The sequence below is a fragment of the Acanthochromis polyacanthus genome, chromosome 14 (assembly GCF_021347895.1).
Source record: "Acanthochromis polyacanthus isolate Apoly-LR-REF ecotype Palm Island chromosome 14, KAUST_Apoly_ChrSc, whole genome shotgun sequence".
Taxonomy (NCBI): domain Eukaryota; kingdom Metazoa; phylum Chordata; class Actinopteri; family Pomacentridae; genus Acanthochromis; species Acanthochromis polyacanthus.
In genome coordinates, this window is record NC_067126.1 from 29,677,069 (window position 1) to 29,697,669 (window position 20,601).

Sequence of the window (20,601 nt, forward strand, 5' to 3'; positions counted from 1 at the left end):
ATCACAGCTTGACTTCCACAATTACTGCTGTTGTTGTAGAATCTGGATGCTGCATGATGTCGGCTACAGCTGCTGATGGAAATATCTGCATTTTGAAGTCTGTGTTCATTTCTTTAAAAAGATTCCACTGAGTCATGCACCACAGTACAAAATCAATAATCAGTTATTGCTTTCTTGTAAAGAGATACAGAGGAGGAACATTTAATGCAACCACAATTCATTGGCATGGATATTATCTACCACCACAAACTAAGAAGTGAACTCAGGAAGGATGGGAGATGAGCCGTGGGAGAACTGGAGTAAACAGAGGAGATGACTGTGGCTGCCTTGCTGCTATTTGGAGCTTTTAGTGACTATCCAGTTCATCGACGAGAACTCCACTCACCAGCCAATCACAAGAGAGCAAGCCAGGACCCGGCGCCTCTTTTAGCCCACAATCAACACCCTGCAGATGCTGTCACCGCTGAACACGGCCCACATACAGTCCTCACGGGAAAAAGTGAACCGATACTGTTTATGGCCTTTGCTACAGTGGTGTTATAAGTTTCTCTACAAGTACACGATAAAAAAGGGAAGAGTGATTTCTTTTTTCCCCTCTACCAGGCTTACAACACTTTCTGCCTTTGGGAGGAAAAGTGAGAACATACTGTAACACCAGTCAAAAATCAGAAATTGAACCATGTTTTTTTTGATGACCTGACTCTGTGCTTTTGGTTTGTGCAGAGTAAAAATCAGCACGTTCTCAAATATCCTGGGAGGAGGTGCTCATGGAACCTTGTGAAGGACTATCATTTTGCTGACAGCCGGGATGCCAGGGGTTGAGATAGCTGTTGGCTGTTAGTATCTCCTAAATCTCTGAGCATTGGTGTGTGACTGCAGTGTGAAATCTTCAAAATTAATGTACCAAGTGTCCTCTGATAAAGTTCTTGTTTTTAAACTATAATCTCCAACTGTACATCCACCAGTCTGAATAAATGTGTCTGAGACACTGCAGGAGAAACTAACGATGGTTCAGCTGCAGACAGAAGATTGTTCTCTGCTGGATATTTAACCGCCACGATATTTTCCTGTGAGCTATTCCCAGCCTTCCCTAATGAAAGCAATCATACAAGGCAGGGAGAAACACTTGGTGTTACATATAGAAAGTAATCCTGCCTGCTGTACTGTACTCTGATTTTATCCTATAGTCACTGTAGTATAACATATGAATTCAGGTCAATTAATATTTAGAACATTTTATTTTGTTATTCATAAAGATATATTTTTGTCTACTATATTAAATATGTAAACATTTCTTTCTCTGCAGTCTAAATCCAATTCATGTCTGTACAAAAAATATCTTGAAATAAATAATTATTTGCAATGTTAGTTTGTTTCCTCAGCTGTATAGAGTTATGCATGACCTGAAAATAAGATAAATAAATTGCACAGTTTTGAAAAACTAAATGTATCTGCTAAACTATGAAGAGGTCAGACTGTGATTTATTGGTGCAAGTTTATCTGTGTACTTTTTTTTGATGAAAATAATCTTTCTGCTCATTTTTAACCTCTAGGTATCACGCTTCATTTCAGCTGTCCTTTTTTAGAGGCTTCCAAGAGAGCAAGACTAAAAGTGAACAAATAGGATTTCAAAAATTTACATCAGGTTTATATCAAGACTGAAGATTCATTAGCAATACACAATCAAAACATCTTTAAAACTTTTAAACACTAGCTTTGTAAGCTATAACAGGTAGTATTTATTTCCACAGTACCGGACTACTTTATACTGTATATCACTCAGTATGTAATCCAACTCATACACATACAGTATGACAGGTCTTTCCTACACCATGAAGTGTAGACATTCCAGTAATGACCACACATATACTGCTTCCTCCTTCAACTTCAGCACCTGTCTTTTTACACACAGTATCATCATTAAATTGAAGTTCACAAAGAATTGATTTTATAGATTTCTTCAGATCCCACATGAGGACATCAAGAGTGGCCCCAGACAGCGGAGGGTTTGCGTCAGCTTTGACAAGCCTGCGGACATCCATCACAAGACAGAATAAGGCCTCGTCAATCAGGAAGGGAAAAACAGGAGGAGGGAGTAACTGGGGTGAAGGACATTTTAGAGAAAGTAAGCTGATTCTATTTAACTGTGTGTGCGGTGCACAGGTGGGCAATCAGACAGCAGCATATTGCCCGATGGCTTCATCCTCCCTGCATTGACAAGACAAGTCATTTCTGAAGCTCCCAGGGAGCTGAAACCCAGGTGAGCCGGGGGCAGAGCATAACAGATGTTTTGACAGAAGGAGGAAGGAAGGTGCATGGATCAGAATCTGACCCAGACACAAAACACCTTCAGATAACAGGACGGGTATTTTTTAGTCTCTATGCAATTTGTTTAGAGTGTCCTTTTGTTTCAAATAAGAGTTTCACTAGAATGATTTGACCTCATATTTAGATATTGACTGTCTGACTGATTAAAAGAACTGCAAATGAGAGTGTGAAGCATTTCCTCCTGCATGTATCCCTGTGAATTTCTAAGACTTGATTTCCATTTAAAATAAACAGAAAGCATATATTTTTCCAAATCTTGTCAGGATCAATAACCCTCTTGACATTGTGCACATAATTTCCACAATATCCCTCTGATTCAAATGTCTCTTGAAATTTTAGAGCCTGCAGCTCCTGAAATCTCATCTGCTCAGTCAGAGGGCGTGGCTGTGAGGGGGTGATATTCATGATAAGAAAATCAACCTTAATTAGGAGAAAAGCTTTAATTACAGAATCAATTTATTCCAATTAACAGGATACACAGCATGCTGGGCTTCCTCCACCGCCCACGCAGACACTCATACACTTATCACCAGGAAATCCACTGAACACAGTGATGCACGCTGTATGCAAGAAACACACACAACATGCAGCACATGTTAAACATCAATTCCTCCATTGCATTTGCAAGGGAGTATTTCAAAAGCAGCAGATACAAAGACTTTGCCACCAATATGACAAAGGATGCTGCTTGACAAACAAGTGCAACTACTGAAATTACAACAGTGCGTGACTGAATACTTAATAAACAAAGGCTTCAAATGCACAGTACCTCTTGGAAATGTCTTTGTTGGCTTTTTTTTCTTTTTAGAAAAAGGCCACAAGAGATAAAGTGAGCCTCAGTCACCTGCAGGGTTACCTCTTGCACAGTGACCGTTCCTCTGGTTTAAATCTGAAAAACAGGGACCTCGTTGAGGCTGTTGATCATCGCATTGTCTCCATCTGATCACAGCAACCAGAGCGCAAAAGGTCCTCGTCAGTCAGTAGGCTCCAACAATGACCGCCTCCGTTTCTTTGGACGGTCTCCTGTCCGTCACCAAAAAGTTTATCATCCCCTCTGACTTTATGAGAAGGTTGCAGCCCAAGAAAAATATGCCAAACACCACGGTGAGGGACAGGACGCACATGACGGCTATCTGGACCACCCTCATGATGAAGAGGCTCCTCTCATCCGGAGCGGCCGCCACGAAGCCGTTATCAGTCACCACGGATGAAAAGTTGCAGCAGAAAAACTCCTCAGTCTTGTTGAATAGTCCACCCTCCGTTTGGTTGAACCCGGTGTTGTTCATCTCCACTTTTTTCTTTCCTTTTCTTTTCCTTTTTAAATCAAACTTTCAGTGCGTAAAGATGCGAAAGGCAGGGAAAGGGGAAAGGCGCGCCCGGCACGATCCCACAGAAATAAATCATCAAGTGGAAAGTGAAGATGAGGAGTTGCAGAAGTTCTGTCACATCAGCCTGCGCTCTTCTGGAGTTTAACCAGCTGCTTTGGAATCGCATTACTGGATGTTTCATGTGTTGTGTTGCCAGTTTGAGAACGAAATGAATCCGCCAACCCCACGGTTAAATAGCCAGACCGGATCTGTTGGAGAGGGAGGAGGCAGGACGCAGCAAGAGCGCCACCATACGACCGCAATGCATGTGTGTCACCAATGTGCATGTGTGTAGGACATTTTGTACCATGTCTGTCATGTGTGTTTGAGTGTTTGTAGCCTGCTGTGTGTTGGAGTGTGTGTATGAGGCATGTGTTAGTGCACAGCGGTCCTTTAGCAGGTTATCTGCTTAGTCTGATTGTGTTATACTGACATGCATGTATTCCAGCAGACAGTATATTATGAAATAACTTCCAACAGCCTGAGCTGAACTCCTCCACCACAACTCAAAAATATCTGAACACTTTTCTGTCAACACAATGTGGGCATTATAAGCTATACAGAGATCTCACTTGTTTTAATGTTGTAACAGAGTGCCTGGGATGAGAAGTGATGAAGTATTAGTTCACTAAACCCCTAAAAATGCATCCTTCCCCATTAACATAATCCTTTCCTGCCTTAAAATGTCTTAGATGTAATTCTACCCCCTCTCCTTAGAATTTGCTCATCCATGAAGCCCCGCCTCTGTCTCCAGCCACCACTCCAGCACACCAGCTCACCTACAAATCTGCTCAAACTATGTAAAATCACTCTGTATTCCACAATGACAAGTTGTAATATTTGAGTGGTTCAGCTTTACATGTTCAAATCGACAACCGATTCTCAAGAATAAGAATACAAATAACCTCACCCCACAAGTTAAGAGGATTGGTTCCTTTGGTTTGTTACAATGCCCTAGATGATTTGAGGCTGTCATCAGTGTTTTACTCATGACATCCATCCATCTATCCAGGGTTGTACAGAAGGCTAAGCAGGTCATTCTAGTTGTCCCTATCCTCAGTGATGCCTTCTGGTTCCTCCAGAGGATGTTCCCAGGTCAGATGAGATATATAATTCCTCCAGTGAGTTCATGGTCTTCTCCAGGAACTTCTAGCAGTTGGATGTTCCTGGAAAACTTCCAATGGAAGACATCCATGAGGCATCCTAATCAGAGGGCTACACCACTTCTGGTGCTGCTATCAATGCAAAAGAGCAGCGATTTTACTTCAAGTTCCCTCTGGATGACCCAGCTTCATATTTCTGAGGCGGAGCCCAGCCATCCTACAGAGGAAACTTATTTTCTGTGCTTGTATGAACAACTTGATTTTTTTAGTAAATGCCCTAGTTGAAGGTTGGAACATAGATTGACTTATAAATCAAGAGCTTTGCCGATACTTCACTAAGAGAGTTCTGTAAGATGCCTGCATTATTACACCAAACTGACTGTCCATCTTATTTTCCATTTTCCCATTTGTGCGATACCTAAACTCCTTTGTTTGGGGCAGCAACTGCCAGTTTCCATCACACATCATTGGCCTCAGACTAACAGGAATCCCACACTCAGCTTCATCTGTCCCCGCAACTCATGATATGCCTTCTAGCATTTAAAACCACCAAATCGACATAACAAAGGTTTTTTTTTTTGTTTGTTTTTGTTTTTTAAAGTGACTTTTACCAGAGGGGATCTGAAAACTGGGGATTTCCAGTAAAGTTTCTCCTTTTTTTTTTTTTTTTAAGAGAAAAAAATGTTGTGTTTTTCAGAATAATAGATAGATTGATTTAAAAAAAAAAAAAAAAACCAACAGGCTTTTTCCACAACAGAAATGTTCTCATATAACACTAAGACTGACTCTGGTCTATTCAAGTGTACCGAAAGCAGTGGAAACTGTATCATTTTCACTTGAGCTTTTCCTGCTGTGACATGTAAAAATGTATGCTATGAAATATTGCTTTGGCGGCAACAACCACGACATTCCTTACTGAACAAGCAAAAACGGTGTATACATCAAAATTATCATAATTAGACATACATTTTTGCCATAAAGGTGCCCTAAACATAAAAACAAGTCAAAGTGCAGCGTAACATTTCACAGTATATTTTCAATTAAATCTTCCAACCAGTTGCATAAAGACATTTTCATTAGGGTTTCTCCCTTCTTGAACCAAGGAAGCACCCAAGCATGCACTGACATCTAGTGGATATTTTGCATCTGTTGTGAACACAGTGTTTGAATATCTGCATACAAAATGCCGTTACGATTGGAGGCCAGATTTATCACACAGCGCGCACAGTGCAGTATTTGTCAGCATTACAGCTGAGTTTGGTGAAACAGCAATAAAAGCTTCACATGAAAATACAGTGCACATTCTGCTGCTGCACTGACACTACATCAGAGTTATCATCATTCTCTGAATGTTAATTAAATGTTAAGTCCCGAATTGATCTACTACATTGCCCAGAGGCAAATCTAAAACTGAAGGTCTCCTCTCGATGGCAGCAGAGGGCAGCATTGTTCAACACGATTCACCAAAAGCCTGCTGTAAAATAGCTGTGAGGAAAACAACATTGTCATTCTAAAAATTAAATGAACACCCACCCCATGGATGCACATGCACACCAGGACGTATGTAATTTGTGCTTCCAATTACATTATTTATTTACCTCGTCTACTGTACTTCAACTGTCCTATTGTTTTGCTGTGTGCATAACATGAAAACAAACATCAGCAATGTGAATACTCACTAGGAGATACTTGAATGTATTATGATGGCAAAAGTAAAAAGTCAGACTAGGAAATACAGGAGAATTTTTTTCCAAAGCTCCATACGCAACAACAAAAAACAACAACAACAACAAAACTTTATTGCATACAGAGAAGGGCCCAGAGTCATTTTTGCTATGCTTGAGATGCTAGTAAGAGTTGAGCAATATGTTATTCTTTTGGGCTGATCATAAGTAATCAGGGGGACTGATAAATTGTTATTTGAAACAATACATATTTGCAGTAAAAATGAAAATCTTGGTTTCAGAATTCAGAATAGCACAAACTCTAATGCACAAACAAAGAGGGAGCCCCTGTAGCTCAACATATAGTTGTACAGGAGACCCATAAACATGGGCTATAGTTCCTGACACAGTGGTCATGGGTTCAAGTCCCACCAAGCATGTCCTTCTCCGCACGTTTCCTGTCTCTCTCTCCGCTGAGCACTACAATAAAGGCAAAAATAACTTTAAAAAGAAGAAACAGAGACCTTTTCCATATTTATCCTTTCATGTTGATAGGATATTGGTCATGATGTTTGATCAATCAGATGGTGCTGTGGGCATGATATTGCTGGAGATCAAAGAGACAGAGAGAGGTGACTGCATCTGACCCAAAGGAGCACATTTATTATTCAATTTACCTTGAACAAAAACATAAACACAGCATGCAAATGGTCTTCTTTTCTGATTCAGAGCTACATTACAAATCTTACCTTCATGGTTACAGTTAAAAAGGGGTTTTGTTAGCCTAGCCGCGCTAGACCCATGCTCTGAAGACGCAAGGGTCTAGGCACGCTCGACAGGGAGGGAGGCGGGCTAAAAGGTTGTCTATCAAATCACTCTGCAGCAATTGGGTAGGTATACAACCAATCAGCGCAACGAATAGGCTCCTAGAGCGCCGGAAATCGGAGGATGCGATAGTTCGGTGAAGCCTTATTTATACAGTCAATGGGTGAAGCTCAAGTATATTACAGACATGTTAACAGAAAGATTATTCACGACTGTTGTCGTTTTTGTTGTACCCTGGCAAAGAATTAAATTCGTTGCCATGGGTTGTCTAGCGCGGCTAGGCTAGTTGTTTCCGGTTGTTTCTGTCAGAATCGTTGCGCCTCTGTTGTCACTTAGTTATGCCCGCCTTCTGACTCTACACTTCATAGGAGCATCCAACCTCGAGCCTTATGGAGGGTAACTCGACCCACCCTGGCAGAGAATTAAATTCGTTGCCGTGGGTTGTCTAGCGCGGTTAGGCTAGGGTTTTGTGCCAATCGTGCACAAAACATCGGTGAGCTGTTCAACTGGTGACATATTGTCAACCGCTTAGTTAATGCACACCTGATGTGGCTTTAAAGGGCATTGATCAGATAGTGTTACCAGTACACAGACGCTCCTTTGACCGGTGACTATAAAAGGCCGCCTCAAATGCAGCTTTATTCAAATAACATGATGCCACAGATGATAAGAGAAAGACAAGAACGAGCTGTTACGATGCTCTGGATGGATGTGAGCCAATATGTCTGCCCACTTCACCGAAGTCCATCAGGAAAACTGGGACATTTCACAAGCCTTGTGGCTAATGGTTTGTTGTCTATGACCCCACTCTACATCTGCCCTTTATCATTTTCAATATAGTGCATACTCAAGTGTTTCATAATGTGCATTCTTTTGTAAAGATGGAGTGTGTTGGAATGACAAATACTACTTCATTTCTGTTCAGCATATTTTATAGTGACGTCGTTAAACACACACAGAAATAATACAATAATCAGTCTATTTCTAGATGATAGGGAGGCCAGAATCGTTGAAGTGATTGTATTGTACTACTGTCACTCTAAACTAAGTGAAAAGAAAATAATATATGGAAATGTTAAGCTGTCATAGTTCTCTAGATTCTCAAATATAACAAATACATACACATAAACAGAAACAATACACATGACTAATACTAATACTTTTGCTACTAATACATGTTTTTTCATATATTAGTTAAAAAAAAAACAATACAATAATCAGCTAGGTCGGTAATCGGTCAATCCCTAGAGGATGTGGAGGCCAGATTTGCTGTTGTTACTGTATTATGTTATAGTTGCTTTACGCCAAATTGAAAAAAAGGCTGTAAGGGAATATTAATCCGTCTCTAGTCTTCCAGATTCATTCATTTATCTGTGGCAAATACAAACACAAAACCAAAGACTTAAAGAAAAGCAACATACACAACTACTGCTACCACTACTATAGTACTACTACGACTACTACAATTTTTTGGGGGGAAAAAAGAATACAGAGAAGTAATAATCTGTCTTAGTTTTCTTGATTCATTTCTAAACAAAAGAAAAAACAAAAAACACTACTATGTTTTGTAACATATATTACTTCTGATACTATTACTACTAATGCCGAGCTTCTATTCTGTGTCTGACCTAATATTCTGTGTTGTCCTGTTGTTGTCTAACCCCTTGTTGTTAAATACCCAGCTGCTGTAACAACAGAATTTCTCTCTGGGGATTAATAAAGTCTGTCTAAGACAAAGTCTACTTTAAAAATGTAATAATAATAATAAAAAGAAGAAGAAGAAGAAGAAGGAAGAAGAAATGATTTTAATGATTTCTGCACAACAGTGAAAAGTTAAAAAAAAAAACTCTCTGGGAGCTTTAATAAATTAAAATGAAATTGAAAGAAAATCTATTTGGCACGTATGAAATGTAATATTTGTTATTATTATTATTATTATTATTATTATTATTATTATTATTATTATTATTAATTGCATGTATTAGACTGGAATCTCCAAACCCAGCACATTATCTGCCGCACCGCCTACATTGACCAGACGCCCGTGAAGCTGCGCTGGACGAGGATTTTGCTGATTGACGTCTCCGTCAGCCAATCAGAGCGCAGCGTGTTGGACAGCGGCAGGTCGGGCTGAGCTGAGGTTAGATTGTGCGGAGTATTATCAGCCTGTCCTCTCCCAGTCACAATATTCACTCGGAGAACAGGTGCGTGGAGAGACGCGTGTCTTAGCCGAGCTCGTATCCGTTTAACACGAAGGAGGAAAATCCATGGAGACTCTTCACGTCGACCGGCGGAGCGTCACTGCGGCTCAAGCGTAGACACGAAATCGTGTGAAGGAGTCCAAACAGGTACCATGAGAGGCTGCGCTGGACGGACACTGTCACAGCGGGGCTGTGGACTCGTCTGCGCTCGGATGGACTCTAACTTAGGTGTCATTTTGAGGCGTTACGTGTAATTCAGCCGCTAATTATCTGTGCATTTGGTCATGTCCTCCACGTTCAACACGTTGCCTGAGAGCGAAGCTGGAGCAGGTCACTGGTTCACTACATCCACAGTTTAGGTAAGCATTTTCTATTGCGTGCAATGGAGGAAAAAAAATCTAACATGTCACCGCACTGTCGTTCACACATCACCAGCGTGCAGTGGATGGTCATGATGTTGCAGAGATGATGGTTAGAGTTTCCATTATATGTCATGCAGGTTGCCATGTGTTGTATTTGTAGGGGTGTTTGTTGGTTCGCAGCTGTTGTCACAATGTTTGTCCATCTTATGCATGCAACATCATCACACAATTAGTGGAATGATGTATAACAAGAAGTCCACACAGGCCCTAATATGCCTTCACATAGATGACAGATTGACTGGCAACCCCCTGATTGTGTAGCCTGTGATACCCACAGTAACTCTTTCAGTTAATCCTTTTCTATTTTGTGTTGTTTAGCCTATAAAAAAAGCTGCAGCCATTTGCCAAGAGGGTTTCCTAGTATCAAATTCTCATACGTGCCAATATGCCAAATTTGAGTATTCATTCTTTCATTTTATCCACTCCTGCCAGCTAGACAGTTTTCAACACTTGACACCACAGACAAAATCTCCAAAGCACTTAAAAAGTATTGATCTTTGAGACGCAGCTTTACTTTCTGATCCCAAAAAATTTCAATTCAAATGTTGTGTCTGATCATGTGAAGCACCTTTGAGCAAGGCACTCGAACCCGTGTCAGTCCCTCAGTGGTCAGCAGCAGATGGCTGTGCTTTGCATTGGCTGCCTCTGAGGAAGCTAATGAATGCGGAGGAGGAAAAGAAGCATGCAAACACTATCTGATCACTTTTCTGTGTTGTGGTTCTTCTCTCATGTTACTGTCTTGCTTCCATTGTGGAGTGCTGATGTGAGGCGTGCCCAATTATACTGCTGTGGGACGCAGTTTGTTAAGCAGACTCTTTCATTTGCATACAGTTTAAGTGCCGCTGTTGACTGAAGAAGGAATTTAACTCGCAGCACTGCACCAGACGTTTCACAACAAAAGAGGGCTGCTAACAACACAATTAACTGTCACTTGAGAAAGCAGCTAATGAAATAATGCCTGGCGGTTTGCACTTGTCGTTAAAAAAAGTGTGGAAAAAGTGGCTTGTAAAGACTGAAGAGATACATTTCCAGAGCTGTGTACAGCAGACAGGAAGCATTCACTTGTGCAGATGGTTGGACTAATTGAGTCAGACTTCTTCGGACAGGACTTGAGCAAGCTGCTGGTGGTGCGATTGGTGGTATCATACCCAAACATGTTTGCCACAGATGCACCAAAGCAGATGGTTAGCGACGCAAACAGACATCACGAGGCACAATCATCATTCATGTGTCTGCAGTGAGAGTGGAGGTGATGTGCTACATGCAGACTTTGGCTGACACCGTTTCGCTGATGGCGCTCATTATGTGGAAGTCTACATTGCATCCATCTACTCGGGTTGGAAGTCCGCGAGTGGTGTTTGGATTCTGTCTGTCTGAAACCATCCGCGGCACTGTGATCAGAGTCTTGATGCAGCTGGACAGTGGCTGCCTTGTTTTTGAATGAGATAAGAGTTAGCCCAGGGCAGCGGTGTCAGCCTCTGTGATGGACACTTAGACAGCGAGTGGAGAGGACAATATGTGTGCGCGTGGAGTGCAAAGTCATTACCATGCTGCGAGTGAAAGATAAGGATATCTGTCAGATTCACTGCAGGAAATGCTGCAGGCGTTTTCGACTAGTTCTGAAAGTGCCTAAATTATAGCTACATGCGTTTGCATTAAATGCACCCTGATGTACACGGATCCATGTTTTCTATATGTCCATACTGGAGCATGCACTGTGATTCTTTGATATCTTTAATATTTGTAATGTGCCATAACAGCAGCAGTGGAGGATTAATCCGCATTTCCCTACACTGTGTGATATAAAAGTAGCATGCTATACAATGTTTATTGTAGCCTGTATTCCTGTTTTGAATGTCGAAAAGGCTGCTTTGCATTTGTGTGTTTGATTGGCTGAAAGCATTTTTCCGTCACTCTGTTTCCATACTGATTATACTTTCATAAGCTTTTTCGGTCAACAAAAACCTGTAATTTCAGTGAAGTAGAAATCCTGTTTGACAGGAAATGATGTTGTTTTTCATCAGAAATATTGTGAGGCATACATTCCATGCCAATGAGATATTTAACCCCCACAAATTGCCTCTGCTATTAAAGCCTCCCAGATGGTCTTAGCAGCACTGCAGATGAAGTGGGGGAAGGCTGTAAAGGGGAAATGAGCATTCAGCCATCCTTTCAAATGGAAGAATGTAAAGGGTTTGTGGTCAGTTTATTGTGGGTGTGACCTCCAACAGACCATCCTTCTCATAAAGGTCTGTGTTGTTTTGTTTTGTTTTTTCAAGGAAACAAATTTGGAGGAACAAAACCTTTCAGAATTTTGTTTTTGCTTTAGAGCTTGAATGCTGGAATACCAGGGTTGATACGTTGGTCAGTTTATTTCATGTATTCTGTGTTTTTGCTAGAAATATTTACTGGTAAGTAATTGCAGATGCTTTAGTACAAAAATATGTTTAATACAGTTATTTCTCGAGAGTTCACTGACACTTAAATTCATCCTGCTCAGTACATATCTTGGATACACCAATCAGACTTTTTTCAGTGAATCTGTCAGGTCTAATTGACATTAGACCAGTTTAAAATTGGTGATTATGCTCTGCAATTCCACTATTACAAGATTTTTGATGCAGACATGTATGTTTGGAGGGTTCAAAAATCAAATAAATGTAAATAAATGTAATGTGTAATAAACTGGATTTTTTGTAACATACACAGGCAATTTTAATATCACTCCCTGTCCATTTTACAGTGTAAATTTCAAGTTGTCAGTCATTTCTGGTAGACAAACAATGTAGTGGTGACCCTACTTCAAACCTAGTTTTGCAAGTCAGCACTTGAATTTTTGCTTTACTAAAAATCGAGTGGCTTCCAGGGAAATTGATGGGATTTTTTTTTCTAAAAAAAACGACTTAATGGATCTCTATCAGAAATGTGTTTTTGTAATTTTAATACCTGTGGTACAGACAGTACAGTGGATGACAGGAATTCAAAAATGCATCAAATATCCCACCTGGACTCTTTCCAACTCAAATATTGTGGTTTATGGTTCAAAGTCCTGTATAGCTTACAAATATAATATGTTATCACAGACACACATACATGTCAACTCATATGGAATTTCTATACGTTTTATATATAGATTTTCCCACCTTTAAATTGCTCACAGACATATGCATAGAATCATACGGATTATAAAAAAATTGAGCAGTAGCATGCGTGGTAACAGTTTTGTCTGGTGGTCTGCTTCAGCCATCAGCAGATTGTGTTTGCTGCAAAGCATAACTTCAGCGCTAACTAGACTTGGAAGAGGATTTGGGATGTACAAACATTGTCATCTGTGGCAGATTCTCTATCTGATGTATAGCCCTCTTGTGCAGTTTCAATTTAAAATGTACCTTGGAGTCGTACACACTAGACGCTGCCACCTTGATGTCTCACACACAGACTGTTAGTTTACACAGTCTTTGGTTTTTTTGCTAATATGAGGATGCTGCTGACCATTGATTTTCATGGACTAAGTTAATAAAGTGTTGTTATTATGAATCCTACAGATTTTATATAGATTTTCATTATTTTCCCATTGGGTGGTACAGAAGAGGTTAGCATGTATGACTACACAGACCAGTGTAGTTCTTCCTTTCACATACACACATCTGCAAATCTCTTGTTTTGGTGTGTCCGGCACATTGAATCTGTTTTGTCTTGTTTTCCATTTTATCATGTCAAAGTTCTTGTAACATACCATTTTAACTAAAAGTAAAACAAAGAAATTGAAAAATTCTAACCAATCCCTGATTATATAGAGAAATGAAATGCATAAAGTGAAGCCTGAAAAAGGTGATTACAGATCACTGCTACAAGGAGCAAATATTGATCTGCTTTGAATGTAGTTCCTCACAGATTTTCTAATATTGCTGTTCAAAAGTTCATTTGTTTCCAATCGTTATATTTGAAATATTCTTATTATCTTGACTCTCAGCAGGAAAATGCAGATAATTATGATTCATCAATAGATTTAGTGTTCTGTCTTCTCATTTATTTTTTCTCCCTCCTGAAGGATGATGCCCCCTGGTCAAACCCGCTTGGTCTCACCCCTGTTTCCTCACCCCATCTCCGGAGTTCAAACACCTCACCTGCAGCCTGAGCGCTCCTGAGCACTCCCCCTGCCAACCTCCTTGTTTGGCTTCCTGGCTGACATCCCAGAGAGGTGATGCGGCGGTTTGTCTACTGCAAGGTGGTGTTGACCACGTCTTTAGTGTGGGTGCTGGTGGACGTGTTCCTGCTGCTGTACTTCAGTGAGTGTAACAAATGCGATGATAGAAAGGACCGCTCGCTGCTCCCTGCCCTCCGAGGTGAGTCCACAATAACGCTGCTGCACCTTTCATTTTCAGAACAGATCTGACGAGACCTTAAGTTTCACAGAGCTAACTCACAGAGCGGTTTGATTGATACAAGTCTGGTTTTCCCATGTTCCGTCTCTTTATTGTTAACTGTGCTAGGTTTGTCAGTTTTTAGACTTTTCCATCACAACGTTCTGTTCTGATTTTAAATCTCAGAGGGAGTTAAAATGTTTGTTTATGGATTTCAAGCAATGACTTAAGAGGAAAAACTGAGCAAAGACACTCAAGTCTTGCTATATTTGCGTTGTGACAAAAAGAGTTAGCCCAAAGCTATTTTTGAGTCTATATTATATTTTCAGTTTAATTTCAACCATCACATAACTTTAAAAAACATTTGAGTCTCTTTAAATAGAAGCACTGGATTATCTAAAATCAAGCTCAGGGACAAAGTGTGAGGTTTTACATGTTTTTATCAATGACACCACAAACTACATCTCTGTACATTGTGCACAGAGAACGACCACATCCTCCACAAGTTTTGAGATGCTGGTTGTTTTTCTATCGTCAACACACATGCTTGTCTGATTTTTTTTTCTGTGGTAGCAATATCACCGTGTTTGTGTGCAGCTTGATTGACTTCTGAGATATTTTTTTTCTTTCTGTATTGCCACAAAATGAAAAAAGCTGTTTTGACAGAAATAACCAGAGTCCTGAAATTCACTGGAGTGGATAACCTACCTCATGTTTGTCGTTTCCACAAATAGATATTAATATAGTGTATAAATGTACTGAAAGCCAGAGCACTCAGAGGCGTGCACTCTTGAAGAAAGTGGGGAGACATGTTTTAGCTTTTAGGAATCATGATTCTTTTCATAAAACATAACTCAATTAAAACAAACAGATAAACAAAGAATTCATATCAGTAATTGCTTATTGTTATTGAATATGTTTTGCAAACCAACTTAAGAGCTTTGACAGTTGTAACTTAAGATCAGTGAATCTGATAACTCCATTTTGTGATTAAGGTCATATTTTACGGCGAATTCCCTTTTTTTTTTTTTTTTTTTTGTTTCGGCTCTGCATTTTTGATGTTATAGAACTGACCTGTTGTTCAGCTTCAGCAATAGTTAAAAGTTGATGCTTAAGTATGTAAACTGTATTCAAAACATCCCATCATTTCACCCCAGTGTAACAAAATCATTATCTGTCACAAATTCTATGAACACAAATGTTTCTGCACAAAAATTGGGGGAAAAATATAAAAATCAGTAGTTGACTGTAATATAAAACTATTAAGATTTGTATTTAAAGATCTGAAAAAAAAAATCTTATTCACTATTATGATACTTAGACTTGATATAGTGAGTCTTTATCTCTGACTTGAATCTCAAATAGGGCCGACAAAGATATTATTAATTCATCTTTTTAAGTTTAAAATAATGTCTCTGTGGGCGTGTGTGTGTATGAGTGTGCTTGAAATCAATGCAAAACACTTCCTCTTTAGCAGAGTTCATTTCCTCACATGCCCTCAAGTAAGCAGGTTTCTAAGAGGCTTACTAATCTGCTTTGCTTTTAAGGTTAGAATGAGGCAAAGCTGCCAGCTACTCCAGCTGATTACCATACAAAAGTCGAATGTTACATCCGAGTTACTGCGCTCATAAGAGACATAAGTTACATCTGAGGATTTGCTAAATATATGAGCTGCGTTTTAAGGTTATTTTCAGACTAGACTGCAGCTGTTTTATGTTTTTACCTGGTTCAGTGGTATCTTATTTATTCAAACGACACGACTTCACGGGTCCAGAATCACTTTGTTCTTTATTCAGAGCCCCATTAGATTCCACAAAGCGGTCACTTGTCGTCCCTTGGGCCCACATAAAAATGGTAACAGTAAAAACTCATTGATCAAAAACAAAAGGAAAGGTACTATAAGCCAAATGTGAAAATCAGAAAGTAGGCACGATAATTCTACTCATTTTGAAACCTATCATGATTTAACTGGTACAAAATGTTCTTTGCATTGCATTAATGATAATGCCAAATCAGATTAAAGCAGCTGTCATGCACATACTGCTTTAAATAGCCCAAATGTCACTGAATTTTGAAACTGAATTACTTCAAGGTGAATTCTTGATTTCAAAATGCATTTTGATTGAAAATCAAAATACAGTGACGGATGCACAACTTGAAAAATATTCAAAGCATACGTCGTGTCTCTGACCACTTGATGGATGCACACCCCATATTTAATCTGATTTTAGCGCTTGTTTGGTCGCCTGAGAGAAACTACTGCTGTTTGACATTAAGGCTGGCAGTGAGTTTTTTACCCCACTGCATACATTGTTGACAGGGGGTCAGTGATCCCACATCACTCATTACCAGGCGGATATTGACCCTTTAAAGAAGGCCTTACATTCCTAGTAAGAGCAGGTACACTTTGACTTACGTCAGGTCTTTCCACTTTAACCGTAATGAACTTTATGGCCGGTGGTTCCTGGTTACTATGTTGATGTAAGGCTTGTGTTTTCCTGACATGCTAAGGTAATTTTCATTAACTGAGCATAAAATGCCTTCCAACCCTTGGCAGTGTGTGTAGTTAAACATTTCCCAGTCCCAACCCGAGATAACCCTGATGGTGTCATTATCTGACTTGATTTCTCAGCCGTTCGAAAGCTCTCTAAGGACCCACAGAAGATATGATGCAACAGTTTTAACAGGCTGAGTAGTTCCCCACATGAGTGAACTCACCCTCATGTAAAGTCAGTGGAGTCTACCTTGCACTACTGCTGTTTGTATTTCTGGCTGAGTTAACCATCTGTTACACTGGACTGGCTTTTGTGGAGATCCACCCTGATGTTGCTGCAGTACAAACCCTGTGAGCTCTGATGACACATGTGCAGTTGTCCATCCAGTGTAACCTTTTTTCCATAGCAGTTTTTCCATTTCTGAAGTGAAAAGTGTGGCTGAGTAGTTTCTGATTATGAAACTTACTTGCTCTAGGAGACTGCTGGAGTTTTGTAGATAAAATAAATCTGCCATAATAATCCAGTCTATAAAATAGTGTGTGATTATTTAAGTGGATGTTGATGGAAGCTGAGTAGATTTCATATTTTCGTAATGGTTAGCTCATCTGTATTTGAGAATAAAACGTTCTAACGGTTTATAAATTATGCATTTTTAATCGCTGGTGGATTTATGGAGATCAAATACATTTGAGCATTTTCTTTATGTTCAACATTCTGAAGTAAAATAAGTACTCAGTTTGTGTTGACGGCCTGACAGATGCACTACACTGAAGACAAAACAGGGATTGTTGTTTTTATTTTGTAAGTGCAGTATTAGTCACACAAAGAGGCTGAGAATCACAAGGCAAAGCTGTGTGCCACATGTGATGTTTTGGATGTGTAGTGCTGTAAATGACTGTTTCCTCTGTGTTGCACTCTCTCTCTCTTTTTCTCACTTCAGTTTATGTCAAAGTGAAATCCTGAAATTAAATGTACGTACAGATTTTTTCATCCCTAATGTCTTAAATTTGGGGATTTTCACTTTGACTTATTCTACAGTTTTACTCCCCTGGAGGCGTTGAAGCATAACCATTGAAGTAACTGACAACCAGGAGACAGTATTGATAATAGTGAGATCAAAATGACACCAACATTTATGACATCCATTATTTATAGCAGGGATTTCAGGAAATAATCGTTCTTTGGTTCTAAGGTCTGTCCATTTGTGGAACAGATGGCTGCAATTTAATAGTATTCTGATTTAAATGTGATACCAAATGGGTGAATTATTATTGTAGTGACACAACGGAGCCAGGTGGGGAGATCTCTGTTGTGACACCTTATGACGTTAGTTTTGTGAAATGCTACTTTAGTTAAAAAAAAATCTTATTTTTCACAGTGACTCGTGTGTATAAAGTTGTCTCCTGAACAGAAGAAGAATAGCATGTTAACAGCTTTCATACCCCTGCAGTATCTCTGCAGATATTACATTTAAATACATTTAAACTGAATTTCTGGTCCCATTTTCCTTGAATCTTTGTTCTTTGTGTGAACAAAGGTGCTCACTTGGTTGTCATATAGGATGACAGTATGGTGCAGTTAGAGTTACAGTGCACTTTAGAGCAGTGTAGTAGCTCTCTGCATGGTGGGTGTTCCTGGTCTGCTGTGGATTTGTGTTGAAGAGCAACCTCTCAGATCTATAATGTAATGCCAGCTGTGTCAGACTTGCAGGCAGGAAGAAGACGAGCTAACGTATGGAGGAATAAGAAGAGATTGAGCCTAAGAAGGAGCCTCCAGCTGTGCACCACTACACAGATCTTTTTCTAAGTAAATGAGAATGGAAATAGCTTGGGGAAAGCTATGTGATGAAAATCTCAGTGCAAAATCTGCATGCAGATTACCGTTCACCTTGACAAGAAGAATCCTGATCTTGCTAACAGTCCAACTGAGGCAGTCATGATGACAAATATTCTAATAGTAAATTATAGTGTAGAGTAGACTCGCATATTAAGTCTAAAATTGTACATTTATTTCTAATTGGCCAGAATTATGAGCTTATTTATCAAAAGATGGACAGTTAGACAAGTGGCTCTTCATTTTGTGTTCATCACTAAAACATATTTGTATCTAAAGTTGTGGTGATCCACAGGGAAATTACATATTTAGTTGATTTTTTGAAGTGAAAAACAGTAAATACAATGTGAAGGCCTTTCCTAAAATACTAATGTACTGTTTTTAGTTTATAGATTAAAAAAATAAAAGAAAACAATAATTGTGGCCTCTGCAAACAATTAGGCACCCTTTAATGTATTTATTCTCAAAACTTCATTAAATCCTCAGGCCTTAATTTTGTCTTTTGGATTTGAAAAGCAGGTTAGGAACCGTCATTAGGGATTGTCAGCTAATAACAATACAGACACTGAGAAATTGTCTGACTATTCAAATGTTCTCTGCTCCTCTAAGGAACTCACTGAGGGTCTGAAATGAAGCTACTTGATGCCTACAGAGCAGGGGAAGGCTATAAAAAGATAACACTTCCAGTTCGCAGTTTCCACTCTCTAAAATGTCATTAAGAAATGGCAGTTAAGGGGTACTGCGGAAACCAGGACAAGATCTGAAGGAACAAGAAAACCTTCAGATAAGTCTGAAAGTCTGCTGGTAGAAAGGCAAAGCAAAACCCACTTATGACTGCAAAGGAGCCGCAGGAAGGTTTCGCTGCCACAGAATTGATGAGGACCTGTTCGGCTCCCTCGCGTTGTTACACAAACACGGTCCACATGGAACAAAACTTTACCTGCAGCCTAATCACAAAAATCAGCATCTGAAGTTTGCTAGGCCATCTCTGGATACACCAGAGTCATTTTGAAACAAGTGACGTTGACGGACAAAGTTTAAATTGAGCTCTTTGGAAACAGCCGCCAAGAAGAAAAAATGAAGCATCAGTTGGTAAATTTGATTCTTGGGGTTGTGTGGCAGCCAGTGGCATAGAAAACACAGATAGAGGGACAATGGATTCAACTTAATATCAAATTTTGATTGTACTAGAAATGCAGGCTGGCTTCTACAACAGGACAATGATCCAAATCAAACTCAAACTTCACTATGAGCTACTTTAAGAAATGCAAACTTAAGTTTGTGGCCCTCACAGTCCTGACTTAAATATTAGTAAAGATCTGCAGGTAGATGTTGAACATGGGGCACGCACAAGATGGTGTAAACATACCTCAGATCTTGAAATGAGTCGGCTCATTTGCTGCACAGGTTTCACTTCAAAAATCAACCAAACACGCAATTTGCTCACGGGTATCCAAACTTTTATGTACTGCTGTGTTAGTGATAGTGTCTCAGAAGACTCATTACCTGTGAAGGTGAGGGGAACCTTTTACTGTTATATCTTGGGATAAAGCTGCAGGCAGGGATATTGAATCAGGCTGATTGACCCAAGGACAGGCAGAGCCTCCGTTTCCTTCCCAGATGATCGCGATCATCTTTTATAATGACTGTTCTGTGTCAGGAGGAGACTGTGGCAGGCTTGGGGGGAAAAAAACTGTGTCTTTTCTAAGGCTTCTCTAATCTGTATGTTGCTGAGCAAAACCTTATTTTCAGTATTCTAACCATTATATTCTGACATCACTCTTATGTTTCATGGATGGAAATTGCTTAAGGAGAATACTGTAAGTCATATAAGCTTAATGGCATAACTACAGTGTTCATTTGAGAATTAGCACAGACATTTAAAAATAATTTCTTTAATTCTGTGACAGTTCTGTTCATGTTTGGACCTTGAACTTGCAATCGTTTTGTTATTTTGTTTTGAGATATTTTGAATTCAGTGTGACTGGCACAGCTGTGT

General features: G+C 39.6%; 2 protein-coding genes across 3 annotated transcripts in view; one reads left to right on the plus strand and one right to left on the minus strand.

Moving 5' to 3' along the window:
* Positions 1-2,749: 2,749 nt before the first annotated feature.
* rprma (reprimo, TP53 dependent G2 arrest mediator candidate a) lies at positions 2,750-3,916 on the minus strand. The gene has a single exon (XM_022215753.2). The coding sequence runs from the start codon at positions 3,612-3,614 to the stop codon at positions 3,306-3,308; it is 309 nt and encodes a 102-aa protein (XP_022071445.1). The 5' UTR covers positions 3,615-3,916; the 3' UTR covers positions 2,750-3,305.
* Positions 3,917-9,404: 5,488 nt separating this feature from the next.
* galnt13 (UDP-N-acetyl-alpha-D-galactosamine:polypeptide N-acetylgalactosaminyltransferase 13) overlaps positions 9,405-20,601 on the plus strand; it is a 44,141-nt gene continuing 32,944 nt past the window's right edge. The window contains exons 1-2 of one of the 2 annotated variants that reach the window (XM_051959238.1): positions 9,405-9,847; positions 13,962-14,256. In XM_051959238.1, the coding sequence (XP_051815198.1) occupies positions 14,115-14,256 (142 nt within the window). In that variant the 5' untranslated portion in view covers positions 9,405-9,847; positions 13,962-14,114. The remainder of the gene's footprint in view (positions 9,848-13,961; positions 14,257-20,601) is intronic. The other variant, XM_051959237.1, reaches the window with a different exon arrangement.

Bases quoted from the DNA above. Each gene is read 5' to 3' on its own strand.
- rprma (XM_022215753.2), bottom strand. From the start codon at position 3,614: ATGAACAACACCGGGTTCAACCAAACGGAGGGTGGACTATTCAACAAG.